This window comes from Psittacula echo (genome assembly GCF_963264785.1).
Source record: "Psittacula echo genome assembly, chromosome: 6".
NCBI lineage: Eukaryota > Metazoa > Chordata > Aves > Psittaciformes > Psittacidae > Psittacula > Psittacula echo.
The window spans coordinates 61,829,726-61,856,186 of NC_137743.1; the positions used below are offsets into that span (position 1 = coordinate 61,829,726).

Genomic DNA, 26,461 nt, shown 5'->3' on the forward strand with positions numbered 1-26,461 from the left:
AAAGATACTTTAAAGGGATCATATGAGAGCAGATCTACTATTCAGAAGAGAAAAAATTCACCCTTGAGACATAACAGGGAAGGAAAAGACCCAGCTGTTGGCCTGTTCCTCTGCTCAGGTTAAATCTCTGATTCTCAGAATTGGAGAGCTGTTACGAAAAGAAAACCTGAAGATTTCAGCTATTCCGGAGCCTGGTGCCATCTTCCGAGCATCACACATCTCCTTGCAGCATTTTTTCATCTGTGCAAACATACAAACCCTGGAACAGGTTTACAGAGGCAGGTATCTCTCCACTTACACATTTCTGCGTGCAGGGCAACAAGTGTGATTGCATTACAGGACTCAGGTAGCCAGAGTAGCATAGACTTATCATTCTTACCAGTGAGCACTTGCTTTCTCTGCTCAGAGATCACAGGCTAAAGTGAAACCAAAGACTTTGCAGAATCAGCCATAACTGTTTTTCTCCCAGTTCTACATGAAAGTCTTTTCCCAGTGTCCAATCTCTGCCAGCCACAGGCCAGGAGCTACAGCCTCCTGCTGCTGTGGGGCAGAGGGGCCATACGTTGAAGTTCCTAGAGCTCAGACATTGTCATTTTAGCTTGGTCACTTTCTTGATCCAGGGTACGTATTTGCTGACCTTTGTGTACACACCGGGGGAATCCTTCCGACCACAGCCATAACCCCAGGAGGTGATCCCCACAATGACCCAGCGCCCATTTGACCTCTGGCACATGAGTGGCCCTCCACTGTCGCCTTGGCAGCTGTCCACCCGCTTGTCTTCAGAGAGGTTCCCAGCACAAATCATGCGGTTCGTGAACTTGTGCCCATAGCGGGCCTCACAGTCTTCCCGTGGGAGAAGAGGCACCACCCCCTGCAGCAGGGTTCTTGAATAGGACTTCCCTGGAACAGAACAGAACACAACACTGTCCAGACCAATTCACATTCAGACAACAGCAGCAACACAAAAAAAGATACTTGTACATTTCATGTCAAGGCTATGGCACAGGAACAGGCCAAGCTCAGCATCTCTGAACAACCAGAATGTCACAAAACAGTGCTGCCAAGGCAAACCACAAGAAAGAGCTGTAAGATCAAAGAAATGGGGAAGAGGTTGGAGAAAAAGGTTAGATCAAAGGATGAGTCTTACTCCTGGTTATGACAACAAGTAACTTGAACCTTGTTCAATATATTTCACTTCTTTGAGCCTCCATTTCCTCTTCTGTAAAACAAGGGCAGTGTTTCCTCAAGAGAATAAATGCAGTAATATTTGCTAAGTGCGCAATCCTCAGAGAAGCTTTGGAAGATGCTTCAGAAGCATCCAAATATTATTCAAAGGGAGCTCACTTCATCTTTGGCCAGATTTGTCTCTATTTGCTTAAATCTCTTACTTGAGAGTAAGACTTGCTCAGGACATATCCTTCATGTGCTATATTACAGTAAGACCTTTCTGTGTCCAACCTTTATGGTAAGCTCACAAGGTAGTAGATAACTGCCCCTCTCATTGGGGTAGCGGGTTTGGTGTGTGCAAGGGATTCTGGCCATTAAGCACCAGTGCAGATTAAGGGAGTTGTAAGGCTAAAATGCTCCTTGATCCTCCACAGACAGCCCAAAGTGACGTGCACTTTGTGCAATTGACTCCAAAGGCACATGTATACTTGCAGTTGAGCACACAAGGTAACAGCTAGGGAAACAGCTGGGAAGGATGGGTAAGCCCAAAGTCAACAGACAAGCTCCTAGGGGCTATTTGCCTCTTGGCAGTAAGTCTTTCTTAACACATGGCTTTGCTCCCATCACAGCAGCCCCAGAAAGGCCTCCTTGCTCCAAGCTCTGCATTGCATCTCTGATCCTCAAATGAGGGGAGACTGGACAGCTAGTTATAAAGCTTTGTTTAGAGTTTAAAGCTGTTTCCAGACCTTGCTAATGTATCCATTGAAGGACTCCACCAAGCCCAGCATTTTGAAACATCACCCTGAGAAACTTAAGTATTTAATAATACTTAGTAATTTAATCTTCCTAGAGGATTTCCTGCTCCCTTTTACTTAAGAAACTCCATAGCAATGTGCTGCAAGAGGACAGGTTCAGGCTGTCTCGAACCTAGTGCAGAAGCCAGCTTCAGAGCTCAGCTGTCCCTGCAGCAATATCCAGGGAGATAGAGCAAGGTAGTCTAAGAGAGATCCCTTCCACCTCTAAGCCCCCACTTCACTATGATAGTACCATGAAGAAGGCAGGAGGTGATGGAAACATGGCTGCCTCCATAGACTCTGTACGGCTCTGCATGGGCTGCTGTCTAAGGGGTCTGCTGTGGGCCAACACGTACGTAAAAAGGGAAAGAAAGAGAGAACTGTGGCCAGATGGCAGCATTACTCTCTCCAACAGTTTCAGAGGGATGCTATGGCAACCTGAACTTCCACCTTGGGAGGGCTCAAGAAGCCTCAAAATCAGAAGAAAGGACAAGGGCACAAAAATCACCTCCCCACTCCTTAACACCATGCACCAGCATAGACAAATAGGAGCAGTAAGAACATGGCCTTGAGTTGTGCAGACATAAGTTAATGGCCCATGTGGGCTTCTCAACCCAGACTCTGCCACCTTTCTTGCCAGTCAAACCACCTCACTCACCTGTGTCTCCCCAGCCAGAGATGATGCAGGCTTGCCTGTTGATGTCAGACTTCTCTTTCCTGTCAGGCAGGCAGACAGGCAGAACATGGCGATTGAATGAGAGACAGTGCCCCTCTCTGCCCCTCATCCGGATCAGGGCAATGTCATTATCATTGCTGCCAGCCCAGTAGTTCCTGTGGAGGACGATCCGCTCCACGGGCAGCTCCCTCTCAAACTCATCCTTCACACCCGTGTGGTAATCACCCACCCGCAACAGGTAGCGCCGCACATCAACACCAAACCTGGAGAAACAGAGATGCAAGTTCTTGATGCTCCTGCTGAGAAGGAAACAGACTCACACAAGTCTCAGTTGCTGTGAGGCTGATCTACCTCCTCACAACCTGAAAAGACACTGTGGCGCATCTTTGGTAGGTGTGATAATGCCAGCTGTTGCAGTCAATGGGTGTCCCAAATCACTCTCTACCATGCATAGGAATTTTTTTCCTATAAAAAGGGCTACAATACTTGCAACAGGCTTGTGACCTCATCTGTTCACAGTTCCTTAAAGCACCGAAGAATGGCAAAGTGCTGGTTCGCTTTAAGTTGTGAAGCCTCAAAGTTAAAAGGGCAGCTGTAAGCAGTGAAGGATAAAGCAAGCCTATCTTGAGTCATCCCCATAAATGCTTCAAGATTTCACACATCATAACTCAAAGGTCTTGGTTTAAGAACTTTGCTCATGTGGTTCCATGGGCTGGAAGGATAACCTTGTACAAGGTTATCTTGCTCATCACTGAGAATCCCTCAGGGCTCCCCACCCACAAACACACCTTTTGAAGCAGTGGGCGGCAGTCACTACCCAGCAGCTGCTGATCAGGGTTGCTCCGCACAGCAGACGAGTATCTTGATGAAAACCCTTCAACCGCAGTGAGGCCTGCCATGGCCAACTGCCTCTGAACAAGAAACAGAGGAATAATAGGTGTCACATACATGGGAGCTGGTTTCCTTTTTTCCCATCCACTCTGCCCCATCTGGGCTCAGCTGGTGTGGATTCTTCCCTAGATAGACCCACTGGTTCAAATTAAGTTCAAAAATGACCAGTGAAAACGTGTTGATGTATTCAGCATTTGCCAGGCTATTTCCAGAGCCTGTAGGGAAGCTGGAACCAGTTCTGGCTTTCCCAGCAATTACAGGTAGTACCTGAGGGACTTGTTTCCACCTATGATCCTTTTCTTGCGACGGTGAAGCAGGCGCATCCCGCACACACCAGACTCTGGACCTGCACAGCAAAGTTAGAGCCGTTGGGTAGGTACCTTCAGCTTAAGTATCAACAATTGCTGTCAGAGAGCCAAACACCATTCACCTTCCCCAAGAGCCTTAATCATCATTGTAGTTGATTCTATTGTGCTGTGCGTATGGAATTCATAGCAGATTTGATCCCGTAGGTTTCCTCAGTTTTGGTGGAGGTGCTTACCTGCAGTACCTGTAGTCTTATGCAAGGAACTGGACCTCTACAGCTATTTCCTCAGTACCATAAACCCCAAAGTTTGCTCATGGTTAATGCTCTAAGGAAGGATATGGTGACTTGGTTGTGGGGCAGTTCAGCAGGCTCAAAGGCCTGACGTAGGTGGTGCTCGTCCAACTAGTCTGGAGCACCCTGTGCTCCTAAGAAGAGACGACAAAACCAAGGATAAAGTAGGAGGTGCAGGACAGGACATGCTTAATTTTCAGCCAAGGGAAGAAGTACAGGTAAAAAGCATAAAAGCACGCAGAGATCCTAGCTGGAGCTCCAGATTCCTGCACAGAAGAAATGGGCATGTCACCTGTTCTCCTGATATCTTGCACCTTCTCTTCCACATAGTCACAGATCACACCAGCATCTTCACTGTGCCAGCAGCTGTGAATCCCTGTGTCAGGCCTCACACATTGCCCCAGGGCGTGCTCCGTGCCTCTGCATTCTATGTTGTCCAGATGGATGGGTCCGTGGCCTTCACCAAAATAAGCCATTGCCCTGGCTTTTGCTGTACCACTGCAATTAGAGAGAGGGTGGCTAATCTGCAGTAGTCAGGTGAACCTGATGCACCAGCACATTTTAAAAGAAATAATATTTATGTGTCACTACACACAGACAGTAGTTCAGTAAGAATATGACCCTACTCCCTCAAGCATATATGGGTATGCCAAAACTAAGAAAGGAAGTCCCCAGAAACTGGACCAGAGAGAAGTAATCCCCCTGACAGTTGTTTCTATCTGTACGATGCATGTACCAGAGCTCTCACCTGAATCCCAGCTGCCTGCAAACCACTGCAGCATCTCTGTCTGTCCAGCCATCATCACAGACACTGCCCCACTGCCCATTCAGGAATACCTCAACTCGTCCCTCGTTGGTACTTTCTCCATCCATGAGCCGCACAGGAGGCCCTGCAGAAGAAAACACGTGGGTAACTGCAAGAAAAAACACCCGAGAGTGTGAGGTGCCCAGAACTTGGTTTCTATAGGAAAGGATGAATCCCAGGGATCAGTGAGCTTAAAAAAAAAAAAAAAAAGGAAAAAAGAGTAGTGTTTCTATATGAAGACATTTCAGCTCTGCACTGAATCAGAAGACTACATACATATTAATTTAATACATACTGGAAATCATGAGTGGATCATATTCTGAAAGCTGAGTAAAGAGGAGAACAAGAACAGATGGATAGTTAGTTAATCCTGAGCCAAGAGTGGGCAAGCTTAAACGTGCCTGGGAAATAAATACATTAAATTATAAAACTATTACATTATCCTAAGCAAGAGAAGAGTTCTCCATTCAGGAGAAACAAAAATGTTGGATACCATCTATTTCAGTAAAAATGTCTGACAAACTCAAAAGTCTCCTGTATTAGGGAAGGGGGAGAGTATCAGGCCACATATAAATGAGGAAATTACGCTAATCGAAATATATTCACAATTTTAACTAAAGTGTGCTGTCCACACAAGAGAGCGCAAATTTCCACACAACAGCCCCTCGCATCTGAAGTCTTCTTGTCTTGGCAAGGTGTAACACTAACATAACTACACCAATTACCCACACCAGGTCTAGTTAAAGGGGTCCCATGTTCCCACAAACATGGGGCTGAGGCATCTCATCAGCGAGCAATGGCACACTAAGGCAGCCACCATCTCTCAACCTCTCAGGTTTGTTTTGGAGACTGCCAATTCTCTCCAGTTTCAGTTTCTCTGCTGGGCTGGCCATGGGTCTGGTGGAGCCACAGTTCTGCTCCAAGACAGCCAGGGCGTATTCCTAATATTCCTTCTCAAAAAGCAGCCCTCTCATCTCCCACATCTGCCAGAGCTTCCCAAGGAACAGGCCACCAGGTGACACTGCCCCACCGCCCAGGGCAAGAAGCAAGGCGAGTTACCCAGGCTGCCATCCATGACTGTGTTGCTTTCCAGGGAACAGCGGACTCCCACATCCTCAGCGTGTGAGCAGTCATGCTGCCCCCAGTTGCTGTGGGGACAGTCCAGGAGGGACAGCTCTGTCCCCACACAAGCCACATCGTCCAGTAAGATAAAGCCTTGGCCAGCAGCATAGTCCCCTTCAGAGGCCAGGGTAGAAGGACCACTAGAGGAAGGAAACATGACATCAGATTCATTAAAACTCATTAATCTCACAGAGGGGATTAGACACAAGCTTAGACAAAAAGGGAAATTCCCCTGCAGAGCTCAGCTGTGGTATCAGTGGCTTCCTGACCTAAACCACTCAGTGACTCACAGAATGGCAAACAAGGAGCTTGCATATCTCATCAGCTTCAGCTTTCAGGAAGGGCTGCTCAGGCCAGTCCATTTTCTAGTGACTGGTCAAAGGCACAGTAGCACAGAAGGCCAGCTATACCGCAGAGGCTGCTTTGCAGACGTGACACCAGGTCTATCAGTTTGGGGAGGGGCTAGCAGAGGAGGCATCAGAAATATCAACATTTAAGTAATTCCACTTCTTTTTATAGGAAGCAGCTACCTGGAATTGCAGTTTTAGGCACTGTGGGAGATGACAAACACAGTATGCAGCTGAACTCAAAAGGTAGAATTTAATTGAGTCTTTTTTTCAGTCTATAAAATTGAAATTTTATAATCATACTTAAAAAATCCACAAAACACCTCTACTGGCTCCAAGACTACAGTATCCTGATCTTAAATATTCTTCAAGCTCATACCTGGAGGGGTGACAGTTCAGCAATGGGCTGAAAGAAAAGCATTATGAAAATCCCTAATACTAGTCTTTTTTTGCCCTGATACGTTCAGGTGCCGAAGCAGGTGATGCGTTTAGCTGACAGAACAGGTGGGCGATATTGTTTAGTGACAGAGCAGAGGAGGTGGCAATGCTGAGCTGATACACCTACAAATTTAAGAAGTGTTAGGAGAACTTTCTGACTTTGGTGAGGGGTTTAGAAAGACAGTATCAAGCCTGTTATCTGCTTCCAAACAGGCTGAGGCAGGAGATAATAAAGTTTGGTGTTTTTTAACCCTTGGAAAGGATGTGGATACCTATTAATTTCTCTTGAATAAAGCTGCATAATGGGTAATAAACGTTCTAACAAAGACATCATTGAAGGATTAAGGTCCAGCCTATCCCAGTGAAGGGTGATGGAATCTAATCCTTGAAATGAGGAAGCACAGACACTACACACACTCTCAGTCCTACCTGAAGCCCAGCTGTCTGCAAACTACCTGGGCACTGAGGTCTGTCCAGCCGTCATCACACACTGTGCCCCAGTCTCCATTGTAATAAACCTCTACCCTGCCTTCGCTGGGGCTGTGGGCACCAGCCAGCCTGATGGTGCCCTCTGCAAGGGATGGGAGAAGGAAAGGTCAGTGCTCAGCAGGGGAGAAAAGCAGCAGCCTGTGCCCCACTGCTGAGGTCTCTGTACAGCCCATGAGTGAAATAAACCAGAGACACAGACACCTGTGGGTATGCAAAAAGCAAACATTCATTGCTCCCCAACATGCCTGCTTGTCAGTGAGGATTCAGCTCAGCCTTTCCATACCACCTTGGTGGAAAGAAAGCCATGGGAACACCACCAAGCCTGTCTCTGACCCATTCCCACCTGCTGCTTGCTCTCTGCTTCCACAGGTGGCAGCCATACGTAGAATCCCTGCAGGATGCTGAGGCAGGAGGATTATCTACTAAGCAAGCCATGTAATACGGGAATAAGATTGGCTGCATCTGACTGGTATAGAGCTGTAGATCTGTACCTGTGAAAGGGTCACAGGAGACCCCAGCATCTTCAATGTGGTCACAGTTTTGCTGTCCCCAGTCACTCTTCTTGCACTGGTCAAGTGAGAGTTCATTGCCTGAGCATTCCACTTCATCCAGCAGGATTGGGCCAGATCCCTGCCCATAGTGAGCCCACGACAAGGCTTTTGGGTTCCCACTGCAAACATTACAGACACATATGCTCAGTAAGGAAGGTCACAGCCTCATGCCCTCACATTCTGCCTTGCACAGGGACTCTGCTACACTAGGTCAGTGTCCTCTCATAGCTAATCTGTTTTTCTGACACAGTGGTGTTTCCAGCTGTTAACTGAAATACACTACTGGAAAGTTTTGTAATGAGACCTCCCAGCACATAGCAAAAATGTGCCTGCAACATGAACAGTTCAGACACCTGGGGAGCTCTCAGGACAACCAGGTTTCAGTCTCAGTAACAGACAAAACTCCCAAACTTTGATGGATCTCAAACTTGAATTGTCTATTTTAAACAATTCTGTACTGATGTGATTTTCAAGAATGCCCAGCATACAACTCTCATGTTAGGCACTGAATTGCATACAGGAGAATGAGGTGCCATTATATAGGGTGATCAGTCCAGAATTATCTTTCCCAGGGTTTCTGTATACCTCCTATAGAAAGGACTGATACTATAGTGAAGGGAGATGCTCTCATGTTCTTCGTTCTGCTTACTTCTAGGACCACTCCATGATATACAGCGGGGAAATTACCTGAGTCCCAGCTGCCTACAGACTACTTCAGCATCCCGGTCATCCCACTGGTCGTCACAGATGGTACCCCACTTGCCATCATGGTAAACCTCCACTCGTCCTTCAAAGCTCTCCTTTCCCCCAACTAAACGCAGCGGGGCACCTACACCTGCGCTTCAAGAAGGGGAAGGAGACCACAACAGAACAAGACAGGGACAAAGCATATCCATCAGTTCAGGGTGTAGAACCATTCACCAGCCAGAGGAGCTCTTGGGATGCTCAAGTCCCATCCTCCCCTCCAGATCCCACAGACACATCAGTGATTGAAGCCCACAGTAAGGGGCTGCTTCAGGGATGGCTCTTTAACTGGCTGCTACAGTGACCAAGACTGTGCTGCCTGCAGACAAAATCATGGTTTGATGAAAACGGGATGTGGGCATGAGCAGCAGCCATCTTTCAGTGACTGTAGAAGTATGCCCACTCTGAGTGTTTGGGATTGGGAAAGGATGGATAATTTTCCCCTGGAAGGAAGATAACCACCTGTACAGCAGGTGAAAGAAGCACATGCTCCAATGATTTGCTCACCATAGCTTCACAACCTTACATTTCACATTTTATCAGCAACACTGATGCAAGAAACAGTGAGTGAACCTCCCCTGCAGATTTACCTTCTGGAGGGACACAGGTTGCCATGGCACTCCCCTGCTTACAAACTCCTGACACAGCTTCCCGGTAGCCACACTGCAGCAGGGCTTTCTCATCCCCATGGCAGTTTGCTGACTGCAGGTGCAGGGGAACAGGCCACAGTCCAGGGTGATTCTTCTTCCCAGCTGAGCCGATCTCACTGGTACAAAGAACACAACAGAGCGATGAAATGCCATAGCACTGCTCAACCCACCAGTTCCCCTCAGTTCCTGTGACTCTGCAGTCCAGTTGTGCCACATCCCAGTGAGCCCAGTTGATCGGGATGCATAAAGGGGTGCCATTTACAGTTTAATGGGAAAGCACAAACAAGTGCAAAGCACTTCCCACCACCTAGCCCATTCTGTGTTCCTACTTAAAGCAGAAGAGTTGGTCTGGTCAGAAATGGCCCCCTTGCTTGAGAGTGATGAACAAACCCATCAACAGATTCAAACATCCAAATATCTGAATTACCTTCTTCCTTTTCTGTAGACCTTATCTCCTCACTATTTGGAAGTTTGAAGGTCTAAATCCCAGATTTCCCAAAGACGGTTCACGCTCTCAAAATTTCTATTAGATCACTACATTAACTCCAGCTGGTAATACTAAAAAGAGTATTTTATATCACACCTCACTCGTTGCAGTCTGGAGCACCAAGCTGACACTACTGCTTTAAAGAAATCTTGCAAATGCTGTTTGGGTTTAGCATAGCCGCAGAAAAAAAACAGCATGAAAGGACCCTGGTAAATGAGAAATGAATCTACAAAACCAACTCTTCTCCCCCAGCCAACACACTATGCCAGGGAGACTGTAACCACAGAGCCTGATTTTTCAAAGGCTACGTGAACAGTAACTCTCGCAACCAGACTGAGGTTCCCACCTGAGACCTAGTTGCCTGCAGACAACACTGGCATCCCAGTCAGTCCAGTAGTCAGCACAGATGGTGCCCCAGAGTCCATTGAAGTACAGCTCCACACTGCTATCTTCAGCCAACCGCACAGCACCTTCCAGAAGAAGGGGGGGGGGGGAAATAAAGTAAAAGCTGCTATCTTGTGATGGAGGTTTCAGACCAGCAAGTCTTGGACTTGCACGTAGCTGAGCTGAACTGCACTTGGCTTCTCTCATCCCTGTTTTGCTGTTTTGAAGGCACTTTCCTGGGTCCTGCAATCACTGCTTGGCAGGATGGCTGGTGCTATGTTCTTTTCCAAGCCATGGTAACATTGCAGGAAACTTGGCTTCTGCCACAGCTCCTGGATTCTCCTCTGTGAAATGGGGATGATTTTACATGCTACCTTGAAAAGGTGTATGGAAATGGTAGGCTAATTCCTTTTGACACTCCACTGATTTATCAACCACCTATGACAGTCACTGTTGCTACAGCTAGATGCTCAGTAACAGCAAGTGAATCCTCTTTAAATTCTCTAAGAAAAGCAAGTTACAAAGTAAATGCCCTTTCAATTCTCACTGCACCACAAATATCTACCACAGTTTAGAAAGCACATTTCCTTGCTCAGTTATGTATTGCCAGAAGGATACACCTTCTGTCTGTAGTAGCTCATGCGGGCACACAGCACAACTACACTTGTACCCCTCACCTTAATGAAGCCATCTTTGAAAGCACTTTCACTGGCATGGGAAAAAAGACATTAATTTCATTTATTAAACTGTACTTCATCTGTTCTCTAAAACATAGAGAAAGCAAGGAAGGTCAGAGAGCAGGAGGACAAACAAAACCTTTTCAAGAATGTTGTGCTGAAATCCGTGTACTGAGAGAGCTCAGCTCCCTTGCATGCCTCCAAGCAAGCAGCAATCCTTCTGTCAGTGCTGCGAAGAATTCCAAAGCAAGCCTGTAACTTACCTTGCCACAGATTTACCAACCTAGCCATGGAAGATTTTTGCTTATTGTATTTGAACAGCTACACTTACATGAGGAGAGCTCTGCTATGGGCACTCAAGAAGCAGGAGTGGGTTGTTTTCTACATAACTTAAACTGTTTCAAAGTGGCATAAGTTAACAGTAAAAAAAAAAAAAGAAGTCTCCTTGTATGGGAATAAAAGCATCTATACATGGCATTATGGCTACAGCAGCTTAAATCCACCCCCTACTATATACAGACGTTCTTCTCCCACACAGGCTAGCTTCTGGTCCTAATTATTTTGACAATTCGGGACAGTTACTGTACTGTGCTTCTTTCACAGGGTGTCCCACCTGCTGCTTGCAAGTCTGTGCAGCACACATTTCTGCCCTGAGCCCCCAGGGCAGTGCAGGGAGGCACTGGCAGAGACACGCAGCAGCCCTTACCTTGGTTACAGTCGCAGTTAGCCCAGCCAATGGCCCCTGATGCAAGCCGGTAGAAGCACCAGGGTGTAGTTCCCCCATCCGGGTTCCTGCAGTGGTTGTGGTCCCCCAAGCCACGGTCTGGGTACTGCTGAACATAATCGGGAAACTCTGCCCAGTTGAGGCACTCTGCCCCAGCCTCAGTGACCGCCAGTGAGCCATTGTAATACCCAAGAGGTCCAACACCACACAGACTGGACTCTGGGCACAGGAAAGGAGCTGTTAGCATCACTTAAGGCATGACGCACCAAGGCTCAGATGATGTGGGAGATACCAGCTGATCTCCTGAAACACCTCCCATATCTGCAGTCCTGATTGCTACTTGCTTGATTTCAATTCTATCATTCTTCAAGGCAGCTGCTCAAAGAATGTTTATAATATGCACTATCTAAACCACAAGTTGATCTGAAAGTCATGAACTGCCCAGACAGACCTTTGAAATGTCAACTCTGTGCCCAGACATGGACGATTTGAACCAGTTCCCATTACCATTTATTTCAATACATGTATTCACGTGCCCTGCAGCAGTACTTGAGCCTGGCACACACTCCTCCACTTCCTTCCCCACGTGCTTTGGCACCTAAGATACTTTTAAATGTGATCCTAGGCTCTTTAGAAGATTAGTTGCCTGTCTAAATTGGTTGAAACTGAGGAGAGTTTAAAATTTCATTCTACAAAGCAGGAAGGTGGGAAATGATATTGTAGTTGTATGTTCCCTATACACATTAGCATATACCCTTGGCTTATCCGAACTTGGATGATATAGAAGTAGGGAAAGGGAACCTATTTGGGGGAAGTGCAGGTGCCAGTGTTCCATGCCAGTGTCCATGTGAAATATCTCATGGAAAGAAACCGCAACAACTAATTTATTATTGCCTGTCATGGTCCCTTTAACAAAAGAAGAAAACTACATTTATGACCCTGAAATAAGAAAGAGGGAAACCAGAACCAGATTCTGTGTGAGGGTGGGCTTTTTAGAGTCCATAGCATGGGAAGAGCAGATGCAGAAAGGGATAACAGTTACAGCTCTATTCACTGTATTGATAAACAAAAAGAGACCAACACTTTCAGAAAATCTTTCTGCCATAAAGACACATAGGGCAAACATTAAGGGTACAAAGAAGCTTCGCCATTTGCCTTGTAGCTGCTGCCAAGCCCAGAGGGGGTGAGTGACAGCTGAAGGTTAATTGCAGGGGACAAAAATGAGAAGCAGTTACAGGTAAGTGTCTGGAAAACACACTGTGCCCTTTGCATCACCTGGCACTCTCAGAGGGGGTGTCTGAGAATTCAGTAGTTATTAGAGCAGAGGAAAGGTGAGCATGCAAGAAAGACTGAGGCAAAGAAAGAAATTAAAGGAAAAGAACATGTGGGAGGAGTAGTAGGGAGCTGCAAGACTAGTAGACATGCAGGAAACAAAGTGGTCTGGTCATTTTTGGGAAGGAGATAAACAAGCATTTAGGCAGGAGGAAGGACTGAAGTACTGATGGAAAGAAAGGAAGAATGCCAGGTAGCTGTTCATTGTACCTACGATCTCAGATCACCAGTGCAGGAAAGAAGCTGCCTGATGACTGCATTAATAACTTCTTGTTCTTACCTGTGCTCTGCAAATGGTTTTGGTTGGGCTGGGATCCCAGGAAAGCCTGGGAAAAGAAACAGAGCAAAAGGAGAAAGATGATTATCCGATGAAATAAACATGGGCATGTCCTAAAAGCAACTCAGCATTTTGCTGCTTTAGGCAAACATGCCCTAGTAACCAGCCTCTTCCCTGCTCTCCCCATTGCTCCTCTTCAAATCCAATCACAGCTCTGCCCACTAACAGCAAAATGAATAATTACTGGCCTGCAGAGATTTACCCTTGACCACATTCAGGGCTTTGCTTGTTCTTTTCCAATAGAATTGGGAAGTCTGAGTCAGATGCTATGGAAAGAAAAGCTAGTAGAAAATCATTGTTACCAGTGAGGAAAATAATGAATAACCACTCATTCTCTCCCCATTTCTAAGGCCAGCCATCTATGGCCACAGCAGCAAATAGAGATGTATCTGTGTGATGGGATGATGCCCCCAGGGATCCCTGTTAAAATAGTAATGAGTGTACAAAGTAGGGAAACACCTAAAGAAGAAATACAACAATGCTTTTAGGGGATTTTGGTTTTAATACATGAGAATATGATATGGCCTATGGTATTATTATCCCAATGGGGTTAAATAGCTAAGAACAAAAAATATGAAACAAAGTCTTCAGAATTCCAACATCCTGCCCAGCCCCAAAACTGTATTTCCTCTTATAGGCAGTGTTTTTGGTGGTTATAACTTGATTGCTGGCTGAATGATAAGGATCTCCACTCAACACCATTACATGGTGTGCAGGCAGGTGCAAGATCTTCACAGAGCAGATTGAAAAGAAGAAACTGTACATGCTTCTGTTAACTCCTTGTAGTTTAATTAATTTCTAAATACTTCTAAATGAACAATTCTAATATTTCTATATGAACAAGGCCTTGTTATTCACAGAGCAGAGTTATGCATATAAAGACTACCAGCTATTGGAAATGGCTCTGGTTTTCTTCAAATGCAGTAATTTTGCTTCTCTCAGCTCCACCTTTCCCTGGAAAAGGGGAAGACTAAAATCTGGAATTAAATCAAACCCACCTCTAGAATAAGTAGAGATAGTTCCCATAGATACCTGACAAGAACGACACCTACTCATGGCAGACATCTTTCTTTTTAAAACAAGCTTGTGAATATGGTCCATCAGGTGTTGGCAACCATGGCCAAGCTCCACCATCACCCTCCAGAAGTCAGAATGTGACGCTACATATCAAACATGAATTCCTGACATGGCTCAGAAACAGCAGATCAGATCTCAGGTGCATATACACAAGGGATGCATGGATAAAACAGCATTTAACTGACAAATGCTTTTTAACCAAAAATCCATCTGCTTGTATTGGGCTGTTGAAATCCCACATAATGGTCTGTGAAGTAACAATGCCAAAGGACTTATCTGAGGATCTCAAAGCTATTTGCAAAGAGAGGAAAGTGAGCTAAGCCACACTTTTGTGACGGCGCCAAACAGGTGACTGAGCCACACTCTAGGTCCCCTGAGTCCTAGCATTTAATGTGCATCTGCACATACATGTAAGCCCACAGGCAACAGAGGGGTGGGTTGGACTAATAACAGGCTGTACATGAAAGCCTGAACCTGCTCTTGGAGATGGACCATAAATAAAAGAATTGCAGTCCAAGTAATATGCTTCCCTTCTAATGAAAGATTAGTTGCTGCCAGTTCACGTAGCAGCTTCCAAAACAGCCCAGCACTGGCCATCTTAGATAAGATTGACCAAATCTTAGTGCAGACACTACGTGCTGTAGTCGCTGCCCCACATCCATGTGTCTATAAATCATCTGCTCCTAACAGAACAGGGGTAATCAGTCCATCATCAAAGAAGAGAAACAACGGATCTTTCCTGCCAGAGTCGCTGCAGCGCCTGAGAAACACAAGAAACCTGAGCCAAAGCATCTGCAAACCCTTGTGCATCCTGCTTCCCTGATTTGTTTCCTTTTCTGAATTTCATATGCACAATGAAATAAATCCCTCCCCAAGCCCCCAGCTCTTCCCAGAGGCTGCAGCTGCCTAGATGCTTTGGAAAACATATTCGAGTAATAACAAGATCCACTTACAGTTAGGACATTAAAAGAGCCATGTGACTTTGCACAAGCAGATAGAAGAATAACCATTTCTTACCGCCACACATCTGAGACTGGATAACAGACTGGAGAGCTCTATGAGGAGCCCCAGTACTTTGGGGATCTCCATCCCTCCTGTGCGAAGTGGGCAGAAGCTTCTTCAAGCATCACATTGCCGATCAGCTGCCAGGCTCAGCTGCTGCCTCCTCCCCGCGCTCTGCAGCTGGGCTTCCCCGGGAGCAGGGCAGCTAGCCGCTCCGCACCGGAGGGAGTGGGATGCCTCTTCCATTTCTGTGCAGGAAAAGGGATGCAGGGGAAGGGATCAAAGTTCCCAGCAGCATCCTAGAATTTCACTTTCCCCTTTCTCTCCCCATCTCTTCTCCTTGGTTATTCTCTTTGGAAAGGGGAAAAAGAGGGGAGAGCAATAAGAGCGGAGAACATGCCCCTGTGTTTCTCTCGCACCCTTAAATCCAGGAGGAGGCAAGCGCTGGCGGGTGGGGCGCAGCCCTCACTCCGCTCTCCCCTCCCTCTCCAGGTCTGCGCTTCTGCCCGCTGCCAGCCCCCGCCTCCCGCCTGGGCCGGCCGCGCTCCTCTCCCTTCCCTCTCGAGGCACGGAGGCTGCAGCCCCGGCGGGGGCGCGGGGCTGCGTCCTCCTGCAGAACCGCCGGCAGCAGAGCTGGAGAAGGAAGCTGCTTGTGCGCGCTCACTTGCCAGAGATTAGTCTTGTTGGAAGGAATCTGGACTTTATCCCCCACCGCTGCCTCCTCGATTAGCTCCTTGCAGCTTCCCTAGGTCAAACTCTCCTCTGGTTTGACCCAGGTAAACAGGACCCCGAAAACTTTACCTGAGGCAGCTTCCAGCTCTCCCCATGGAAAACCCACAGGTGGCACAGCCCTCTGCGGAGCATTCCCACTTTTCACCCTGCATCCTACCATCGCTTCCCTAGGTCTTTTTCATCAAGTGTCTCCTTGACCTTGGGCTGTAAAGTTATTCTCACTTGAGTGGCTGGGATGCTTTCCAGAGGGTTGATCATTATGGTATTGTTACAAACAATCCTATGGGATTTTTTAGTGTTTTCAGCTTACTGCTCCTCCATGTGAATTAGGGTTGAAGTATAACAATGGAAGTTTCAAACATTATTAAATCTAAGGATGGTATATTTAAAGCTGTCCAATCTTGAGTCTTTTTTTAGCAAGTTCCCTGTGCAGCTCCTCAGCTCAGTTTAACAGGAATTACCTATCTATATTCTGATTTTGGAAGGATTAACTCCTGGTGTTCTGCAGCATGAAACAAGGTCACCTCAAGAAATGAGCTCACTCCTGGCCAAGTCTGTTGAGCAGCATTTCCAAACACACGTTCAGCATAAAAACAAGGAACAGGCTGATAGAAATCCATTGGCTTGACAAAAAGCCTCTTTTCTAATTCCCTCACTTATTGCTCATTACTCACTTCAGATGACAGTTTTGTGTTGCCTCATCCTCAGATGCTCATCAAAGGCAAGGAAATTCCACGCCATGCTGGATCTCTTACAGGAGTTGCTGAGTGATAGGAGGGAGCCCTTTCTGGAGTTGATTTGTACCACAGTGCATTCTGGACACAGTGGATTTGGCAAAGAACTGCACTCAGTTAATTAGGAGCAAATCTCCTATATCCTCGTAGTGAGGGAGGCAGATGATCAGTGCCAACAGAGGATGCAAATAGCTTAGATGCTACAGCATGCTGACACTGTCAGGCAGCACTAGCAAAAAAGGAGCAAAACAAAAAGAAAATACGGGAATGTGTTGGAATTTAGAACCACTTACTCAGTGAAAACACAAGGATATACTAGGAGGCAGGAACAGAAAATCTACTAGGATTCCAAGAAATCTGCTCCTTAGTCAGGAGCAGAGAGGCTGTTGATGCTCCTTCAGAACTCTCGTAAGACACTCACCTATTTAGCCTTCTGATACATGCTAACAGGGTTTAAAACCTCTAGCAAAAGCCTGTACTGGATTTCTTTCACAGTAGCTTGGAAGTTACTTCCCTTTCAAGGCAACTTGAATCACTAAATAAAGTTATTTCCTAGGTGAAGTGATTTTAAAGGAAACACAGACTGGCACACACCAAAAGCAACAGAAGTTCGAGCCTGTTATTCAGTTTCTGTAGAAATGACAACCTGCGCAAAGATACATAGTGGGTGTTGGAAGTTTGCTCTTCTGTGGTAGGTCTTCTTTCAGAACTATTTTCTTGGAAGTTTGCTCTTCTGTGGTAGGTCTTCTTTCAGAACTATTTTCTTCTTGCCAAGACTCCCCCCTGGTTTTCTGGCAGTGACATTTTCTTGAGAGAGGTGGATCTCAGATTCTCAAAAGCTTCTCACAGCTATGTGGCCATTTCCAAGATGGAAAGGAAGACCAAGGAGGAAACGATACCAATATAACTACGGCAGTTTAGATAGGTAACATATCTAAAGATAAGGTAAACCAGATCTTGAACTTTCTTGTGTGGGCAAGTCTGAAGTAGTTGTAAATACTCAAGTCCGTATTTACCACAAATAACCTTCTCACCCTGATATAAACACAGGTCTATAATAGTTAGTTTATGATTACCTAAAGACTCTTCCCACCTAGACTTTTTCAGATTATTCTGTATGGACCCTTCTGAACATGAAGTACCACCTTCTAAGATATTCTGGCTCTCTGGAACTCAACCTATTTCTCCTGAATTGCCAGGACTACTATTCGTCAAGACCAAATGAAGTATCAGTGCTTCCTCATAACAGATCTTCAGTGAAAGCCTAAAGAGAGGTAGTCAACAGCAATCATACCCAGAGCTGGTTTAGTACTCAAGCTATAAGGAACAGAAATAAGATCAAGGAATTCCAGCAGATTTGCTTAAATCCTGTAAATCCGACTTAGGAGGGTAGAACAGCTAGTCAGCTTTTCTTTTAATTCTTTCCCCACCACACAGTCACATACAGGTCTCTGCAGCAATGTTCTTAACCAGCGGGCTCAGCATCAGAACCCAGTTTTCTTTTATTCTCCAGCAACAACATGGGGTGGTACAAGCCCTGAACTCAGAGAGGACAGGGCCACTTGCTGCAGTTACACACATCAACTATTAATGGAATGATCCCCAGTATCAGTGTGTGATAGAATGCATTTGAACACCCAATGCAAGCTTAACAGCGAGATGGGGGAAACAGCAGCAGCTCAAATTGCCGAGGACAATCAGCAGCTGCTTTTTTGGTTACAGCATGGGATCCCGAGCCAAAAGAACTGCTAGAGTACTTTTAAAAAGAAGCAGTATAAAAGCTGTGTGCATCTGAAAAGCATTTTCTTTCCTTCTTTCTTCCTCCAAATAAATGCATTCCTTTAAGGAGTGGAAAACCTTAGCATAGTAATTTCAAGCTTATAGTAGACATGTAAAAGGTCAGAAAAAACCCCAAACAACTGAGCTTGCGAAGCTCACTGTGAATCCGAAAAATCTAAAAATAACTGTCCAGATTAGCAGGAGTCACACAAAATTTCAAAAGTAGAAATAGAACAAAAAAGAAATAGTTTCACTGTTACAGCCTCTTACACAATGAGGTAGTTCTTCACAGATACTGGAGTTTGGCACATTCAGCACAGCCACTAGCTTAAGAGGTGCCAAACTGTACTTGTATTGTAAGTTTTAACACAAAGAAAGGAAAACCATCATCAACAGAAGTGAATTTAGAAATCGATTCCTCACTCTCCCAGCTTAGCTTGTCTTCTTCAGAAACAAAGAATCAGCAAAGTAGATCTTTTCAGAGAGCGTCTTTTGGACTGAAAATGCAAAATGCCATAGAACCAAAGTGTTATCCCAAACACAGATGTGGACATCATGTTCTTACTCACCCCAAGTCCTCTGAAAGACCTTATTCTGTTGTTGACATAATAGCAACAATAGAATAAGGTACCCTGTGGGATAATCCACTAATGAGCCATTGTAAGTAACAATTTAATGAAAACTGCTTCAATAACCTTAAAGGATACTCTTGCCCAGTATTTATGTTCTGAAGAAGTACTGGCCTGGGCCTCCAGAGAAGTCAGATCCATCTCCATGCAAACTCTACAGTCACACGTTGGTGATCACAGAGTCTATGTGTGCCAGACTTCCCTCTTTGCTTTTAATTTATACCCCAGAGAACTAGTGATATAAATGGTTATATTATTAGTTCTCCGAGGTACTTCATTTTTCTTACCAATTAGGTACTGGTCCTAAAACAACAGGGACTGCCTGCTGTTTTGTGGTACTCTAGTGAACGAAGAAACAACCACCCCCCCCACACCACTGAAAACTAGTAATTGATTGCATTGTTTCAGTATCAGTCTGTGCATGAATTGTCTCTTCCCCTTTTAGTTTTTTTTCACCAAACAATGGGACATTTTGTTCTAGATTACGAGTCACCCAGGCCAAAAGTTTTGCATTCTTTTATTATGGTACAGATGTAGTTGATCTGACATGGCACCATACCTGTCCCACCTGCAAATCAGAGGGCCTAAATAACATACTTCTATGTTAAAAAAGTTACATATAATCCTTACCAATGTATTGTGTATTAACAAGGTATTTTGCTGGGGAGTTCTTCCTCATTCTACAGCCTTCTTGTACAGCAGCAGTAATTAAAAACATCTCAAGAGGAACCAAATTGTGTATACATACATGAAGGAGTACGAGTTGTGAGACTACTACCAATTTCAAGTTGGCTCAATGTCTGGGCCTGAGCACTTTCTGACAGCAGTTCAGAAGTTAGGCAGGAAGCTTGTGCATGAGAAAAAGTCATCCCCTAACTGTTAAAAAAGGCATTTGCATGTATTCCTAGAAGACTTCATTTCACAGTGAGGACCTGATTCCACACTTGGCTAGTTTAACAACACCCTGCAGAAATCCTAAGACAGCAAGACCGAAGAACCTCATGAACAAAGTCAGCTGATGGTCAGGACGTGTGTTTTTTATTCTGAATACAAAGGTGCGGTCAAGATCCATACCTCAGTGCTGAAAGATACTGCCTGACGTCCAGTCTACTTTTCACCAAAGTCTCCAACTGTAGTTGCTTGTCTGCAGTTCCTTTAGTAAAGCACATTATACATAACGTGTGATCTGAGGAAACCTCCTCAGGAGCTTGTTTACTTTGCTTGAAGACATGTTTCCCTGGGGTGACAAGGGGTCCTCGTTTAGCTTCTTGCGCTCCTTCTGAAAGAGACAAAGAAACCTCAAAATATTACTTCTTTTTATTTGCAGAGTTGATGTTCACCCTCAAAGACTAATACTGATTGTACTGGGATGTTTCATTCAGAGGAATGCTATTTCTTTAAGGAACATTTACAACAAGACTTGACTCAATAATACTGAGGCTTTCAAAAGCCTGATGACCTTTCAATGATGTAATTAACAACTGACACCTTGTAAGGATGATATTTGCCCACAGAAGTTGTGGCTGCCCCATCCTTGGCAGTGTCCAAGGCCAGGCTGGATGGAGCTTTGAGCAACCTGGTCTAGTGGAAGATGTCCCTGTCTGTGGCAGGGGGGTTAGAACTATATGATCTTTAAGGTCCCTTCCAACCCAAACCATTTTGTGATTCTGTGATATTCCTTTGTATTCTTAGTTAACGATATTATAAACTCAGTAACAACTCAGATTTTTGTTTTTTACTTTCTGTTATTCAACTTGATTCTATCTACCAAATAAACTGTAGACAGCTTTTCCTTTATGCTGTCAAACAGCAACAGTAAATAGCTATTAAATGATGGTACTGTTACTGGAAAAAAAAAATTGAAACCTAAAACCACTTTAAGGACAAGTTCACAGTACATATACTTACCTTTAGTCTGCTTTTGAAACTGACCTGATACCAAGTTTATCATATAGTTGGAAACCTCTAACTTCCAAACAATGTGAAATCTATTTTTCAAGAAAATATGTAGCCTTCATAGTCAGAAACAGCCTAAAAGAACTCCTAATTTTCAGAGAATCAAGAATAGCTGTAACTACCTCATGCATCCTGAAAATTCCATTTGTCATGAGAATTACTGAAACCACTGGTTATTTCTCTACCACCTTGTCTCCAACCCCCCTCCCCGCACTATTTAAATATTTATGACAGACTGGAGTCTGGGAATCCTAACTTACCTAACTCACTTTCTCCCATTGTCCAGATAATGCAGGTACTGGATTGGTACCCGAGTCAGCTATTTCTTTGTTTTATGAATCTGAGCAGTTGCGAAAACTTAGCCACACTATACATCTCTCAAATTACAGTACAATCCACATCTCTCACCATACAAATCACTGTTCTACTTAACAGCTCCAAGCTGTATTCTCCCTCATTCAGAACTATCACGTAACATGGAGAACAGCAGTGACTGCTACTGTTTCCTTAATGCTGAATCACAGAATCATAGAATAGTTAAGGTTGGAAAGGACCTTAAGAGCATCATGTTCCAACCCCCCTGCCATGGGCAGGGACACCTCACACTAAACCATGTCACCCAAGGCTCTGTCCAACCTGGCCTTGAACACTGCCACGGATGGAGCATTCACAACTTCCGTGGACAACCCATTCCAGTGCCTCACCACCCTTACAGTAAAGAACTTCTTCCTTATATCCAATCTAAATTTCCCCTGTTTAAGTTTTAACCCGTTACCCCTTGTCCTATCACTACAGTCCCTAATGAAGAGTCCCTCACCAGCATTCTTATAGGCCCCCTTCAGATACTGGAAAGCTGCTATGAGGTCTCCACACAGCCTTCTCCAGGCTGAACAGCCCCAACTTTCTCAGCCTGTCTTCATACAGGAGGTGCTCCAGTCCCCTGATCATCCTCATGGCCCTCCTCTGGACTTGTTCCAACAGTTCCATGTCCTTTTTATGTTGAGGACACCAGAACTGTACACAATATTCCAAGTGAGGTCTCTTTAGAGATTAAAAGCCACAAGAAATCAGAAGAAATAGCCCGGGTTAGGGTCAACTAACAGCAACTAAGCTCAACTTCAAGAATTTGACAACACAAAAAGGACTGGATACAAATATTGTTTCACCCTCAGTTATAGTATACCAAACACCTAGTCCCTTCCTAAGGTCCTTATTTTGATTGAAATTTAATTTAATTTAACTGCTGCATGTTTGAGCTACATTGTTCGCATCTCTCCTACAGCTCAAATGGGTTATAACACCAATCAAATTCTTTGGACAACATTATTACTGTTGGCATGACTGGGGGCTTCCTCCTACCCTAGTAATAGCCTTTAAGAACACAAAAGAGGCCTTAATTACTTCTGCCTTTGCCACGCAGTCATAGAACATCCGGATCTCCTCGGCACAGGCTGCGTCATTGAAGTCATTCTGTTTCCAGCAGGCCATCATTACTGACATCTCCGTAATGCATGTTGCTTCTAGAAGGGAAACACACAACCCAAAATATCAGGTCTTTGGGATTCCATGCTAAAAGTCTTCACAGGGCATAAATCTTTAGAGAGAAGTTTAAGACAGCATAGAGGCAGGTGAGGAAAAACAACACTAAAGCAAAGATGTGCTGTGTAAAGATGTTGAGAGCACAAAGATCAGTAGTAGCACTGCAGTCATCTAACACCTGATTGAATTCTTAAAGGAAATGCTATGTCGAGATGTAACAAAGTATTTTACATGTGTGATTCACATAAACGGCACCACAAGATGCAAACGTGAGACTGCTGTACGAGAAAGCAATCTTTAATGCCATGGCACAAATCAGACCTTCCCCTCTGCTGCCCTGCAGAACACAAAGCACTTCGCTCGACCCAGCCCCGACACCATGGTGGTCCCTTCCAGGGTAAAGCCACGGGACAGCGGCGGGACAGCTCCCGGGGACACCGGCGGCAGCTCTACCCCACAGGGGCTGGAGCCCCGGCCGTTTCTCTCCGGGAAGAGGACATTCAGCAGCCTGGCGCCAGGAACTCACCTCCCGCCTTCTCCTTGCGGTTCGCCACCTTGTCGGCCAGCACCAGCGGCCGGGTCGGGCGGACCACAGGGGGCCGCTTCTTCTGCCGCCACCGCCCGGAGACCCAGCGGGTGACCCAGGCTGGGTACACGGGCGCCGCCATGCTTCCTACGGCGGGCCGAGCGGTACCACCCACCCGGCGCATGCGCGATCCGACGCACACCCCGCGCGGTGGCGCCGCCGTGCGGGGCGGACATCCCGGGCACAGCCCGGCGGGAAACGCCTTCACATCGGTCTGGTTGTGGTGCAATCCCGTCCTTCCTCCCCATGCCATGCGTAATTAGAATGCACATATTATAATTAGTTCCTGAGAAAGCTACGAATATGCATGAATATGCTAAATATATAGCCGCTGTCGGCATGTAACGGGACCGCTCACCTTTGCGGCCAGTGCTGCAACAAATAATGATGCTTTCTAAAACTCCAAATTGAGTCTTAAGAGAGTTTCTCCGACTGACTTTCAAGGTTACACCCCCTAACTTTCTGCATCAAACCCAACCAAATGAGGGAGCATGCGTGCCTCTCAAACACAGCAAAATAAGCTGTGATTGCTGCAAGTAATGCAAATGCAACCTAAGGAATAGGTTCTTTTGCAACTCTGACAACTTTTTTTGGTGCTTGAAACTCAGCATCACTTCACCCTCAGCTGTTCAACTCCATTACATAATAACAGCTGGATCTCCTCTGCATTATTTCTCCTATCTAACAATGAGATACTGAAACTGCTTCTTCTGAAATGGTAGTGGTGTTCTCACAGCCTTGTACTCAGTACTGGAGAATCCCCTCAATCCTGGAAGTTTCTTTCCATCTGCAGGATTTAAATCTCTGGAAGCCCTCAACTCTCCTGGCTGGCTCTGGGGCTGATACACCCCCAGTTTATGGAGGTAGATAATACAGAAGGCATGGTAACATTTCAAGGGCTGGAGCACAGATTACTGCATAGGAAGAAGGACAAGGCAAGATGTAGGTAACTGAGGAATCAGACATTGAACACTGGGGACCTAAAATACTCTGACACTTGTCATGTAGCAGTCACTGAACAACCCATCTTACCACCATACTAGGGCTCCTTCAGGCACCAACAGTCTCCCCCGGTCACTGGAGGGCATGCAAAGTATCAGTTTTCTTCAACAGAGCAGTTACAAGTTTGGCTTCTAACCATGTACAGCTGGCCAAAACAAAGATGCAGGGAACAAATTTTTCTGCACAGGACATTGTTTTGGATGAAAATATATTCAACTTCCTAGGTAGAAACAAAACCCCAAGGCACTCCCCTTGCCTATGCCTAGTCAAGGAAGGTAACAATACATTGGAAGTTCTGTTACACTGAGTTAAACATCAGCAGAATATTCTCAGTATCGTTACTAGAACTTACTGCATCTGCAGACAATATATGCTGGTATGTCTGATTCTAGAATTATTTTTGTGTTATTTTTAAAATGGTATTCTCTTAAAGTCTAAGAACAATAGCTAGGAAAAGTGAAAATACCGGGACGTAAAAGAAACTGAACTGTGCTCCCCGTAAATCAACCTTCCTTTTTCCAAATTGCATTAGCTAATGGCAGCAACACCTTCAGGCACATTCACCTTCAAAAGCTGATCTCTCTTTTAAGTAATTCCAAGAAGGGGGAAGAGGAGGGGCAGCTGAGAAAGGCAAGCAAAGCAAGGAGAATTGTAGTAGCTTCCTGTCTCTTACTGTCTGCATTAGCAATTTTTTTTTGGCATTGAGCCTGGGATTGGAGCACCAGCCTAAGATATCCCAAAGCAGACAGAATAAGGTATGTGATGGTGTCTGCACACACCATGCAGAATGTGGAACTACAGAAGAGGTGTGTTACTGTATATCCAGGTCTCTCCAATAAGCTATATTTTATATAGCTGATAGCACAGAGACACTAATGGATGAGAGAGAAGTGCCGACTTTATAGGTACAGTCAGGAACCTAGTTCTCTCAACACACAGAGCAGTGAACCCCACAGATGTTTCACTGTGAATCCTGAATGTACAACTACAAAAAACATGTAAAATTCTAACTGCATTTAGAACTTCTTTACTTGCATCATCATACTTAAAGCTGAATTGTAGCCTGTGTTCGAGCTAGTCAAAACCAAAATGAACCACAGAGATAAACTATTAGTATTAGATTTGAAAAGAACCTGTATTACAACTGTTATAAGGGCCAATTATGATGACACAATTAAATACAATGCTAACAATGCTGTAATAAAATACACAGCTAAAGTGAGACTGTTGTATGAAATACCCCTTTAAGAGGTTTCAGACTTACTCCTGTCTGCTGAGCTATTGTGTTTGAACAGTATTAGCACTTCATGCACTTATTAGCACAAATGCATCATTTATATTCATAGCACAGTGACAGCTGCAATTGCTCTTCTGATGTCACCCCCAAGCCCCAATGCTAGCCTACCTTATCCTCAGCTATCTCAATCAGATAAGCCACCCTGCATTATTCTGTCCACCTGACTAGCTCTGAGCTGCCATCCCTAATCCCTAACTCCCAGATCTACTCAAATCCCGCCCAATTCCACTGCAAATTACCTGAAGCCTTTGCTCAGAGATGCCACAAAGTATCATGATCTGCTCTGATCCATTCCAAAATCCCCAGAATCATCTCTACCTGAGACACTTCAGCATTAGATGGGGCTTCTCTGCAAGAAAGAATGTACGTAAGCATACAAATTAAGATGCCAGTCATGTCAGAGGCTCTGGAACAAATCCTACAGCTCCATTCTTCTCCACCCTCCCTAGTCCCCCTGCAGGGTCATATATCTCTCAGTGCCAGCTCCAAGATACTGAATCATGAGATTGTTAAAGCCTGACATAGGCTTTGGCTCAGCTGGTTATATCACTAAAAGGATTTTGTCTCTGATTAATTTCAGCCTGTCAGTAGAGGTCTCTGGGGAGAATGAAGGAACCTGCCACCCTGTATGTTTCCCATGAATACAACTTCTCAGAAAGCACCTGGAGATCCATCAACAATCTTAATTAAATCCAACCGAATTGATGACAATGAACCATTAAGGGAGTGGCTCTCTTGGGACAATGGCTGAAGAGTGCATATGAAAGGATGGTAAGGGAGGCAGATGGCTGCTTGTCTAGCATGGCAAAGCCTGTCTAAACAGTGATGTCCCTGGTTGGCTGTGCTTCAATTCCATTTATCCTGTTCCCAGTCCTTTAGGAGTTACTTGTTCTTCCACACCAGTTAAAACTACCC

The 26,461-nt window shown here is 45.2% G+C and overlaps 2 protein-coding genes across 3 annotated transcripts in view; both read right to left on the bottom strand.

Moving 5' to 3' along the window:
- LOC308222399 (neurotrypsin-like) lies at positions 1–15,493 on the bottom strand. Its single transcript, XM_080620345.1, has 15 exons — positions 15,308–15,493; positions 13,157–13,202; positions 11,527–11,763; positions 10,106–10,229; positions 9,213–9,388; positions 8,566–8,713; positions 7,819–7,997; positions 7,268–7,409; positions 5,991–6,193; positions 4,875–5,016; positions 4,419–4,624; positions 3,796–3,874; positions 3,426–3,548; positions 2,620–2,900; positions 1–900 (listed from the first exon to the last, which is right to left on the bottom strand). The coding sequence occupies exons 1-15, from the start codon at positions 15,377–15,379 to the stop codon at positions 590–592; spliced, it is 2,469 nt and encodes an 822-aa protein (XP_080476471.1). The 5' UTR covers positions 15,380–15,493; the 3' UTR covers positions 1–589.
- The window catches only part of CHCHD1 (coiled-coil-helix-coiled-coil-helix domain containing 1), a 14,206-nt gene continuing 3,157 nt past the window's right edge, over positions 15,413–26,461 (bottom strand). Inside the window, exons 3-8 of one of the 2 annotated variants that reach the window (XR_013957113.1) lie at positions 25,786–25,895; positions 24,280–24,394; positions 23,188–23,483; positions 22,524–22,642; positions 20,241–20,445; positions 15,413–15,540 (exon numbers count right to left, since the gene is read on the bottom strand). Coding sequence is in view for 1 of the 2 variants with exons in the window: in XM_080620344.1 (XP_080476470.1) it covers positions 20,335–20,445; positions 22,524–22,642; positions 23,188–23,483; positions 24,280–24,335 (582 nt within the window). In the remaining variant the exon portion in view is untranslated. Of the gene's footprint in view, positions 15,541–19,814; positions 20,446–22,523; positions 22,643–23,187; positions 23,484–24,279; positions 24,395–25,785; positions 25,896–26,461 lie in introns of those variants that run through there. The other variant, XM_080620344.1, reaches the window with a different exon arrangement.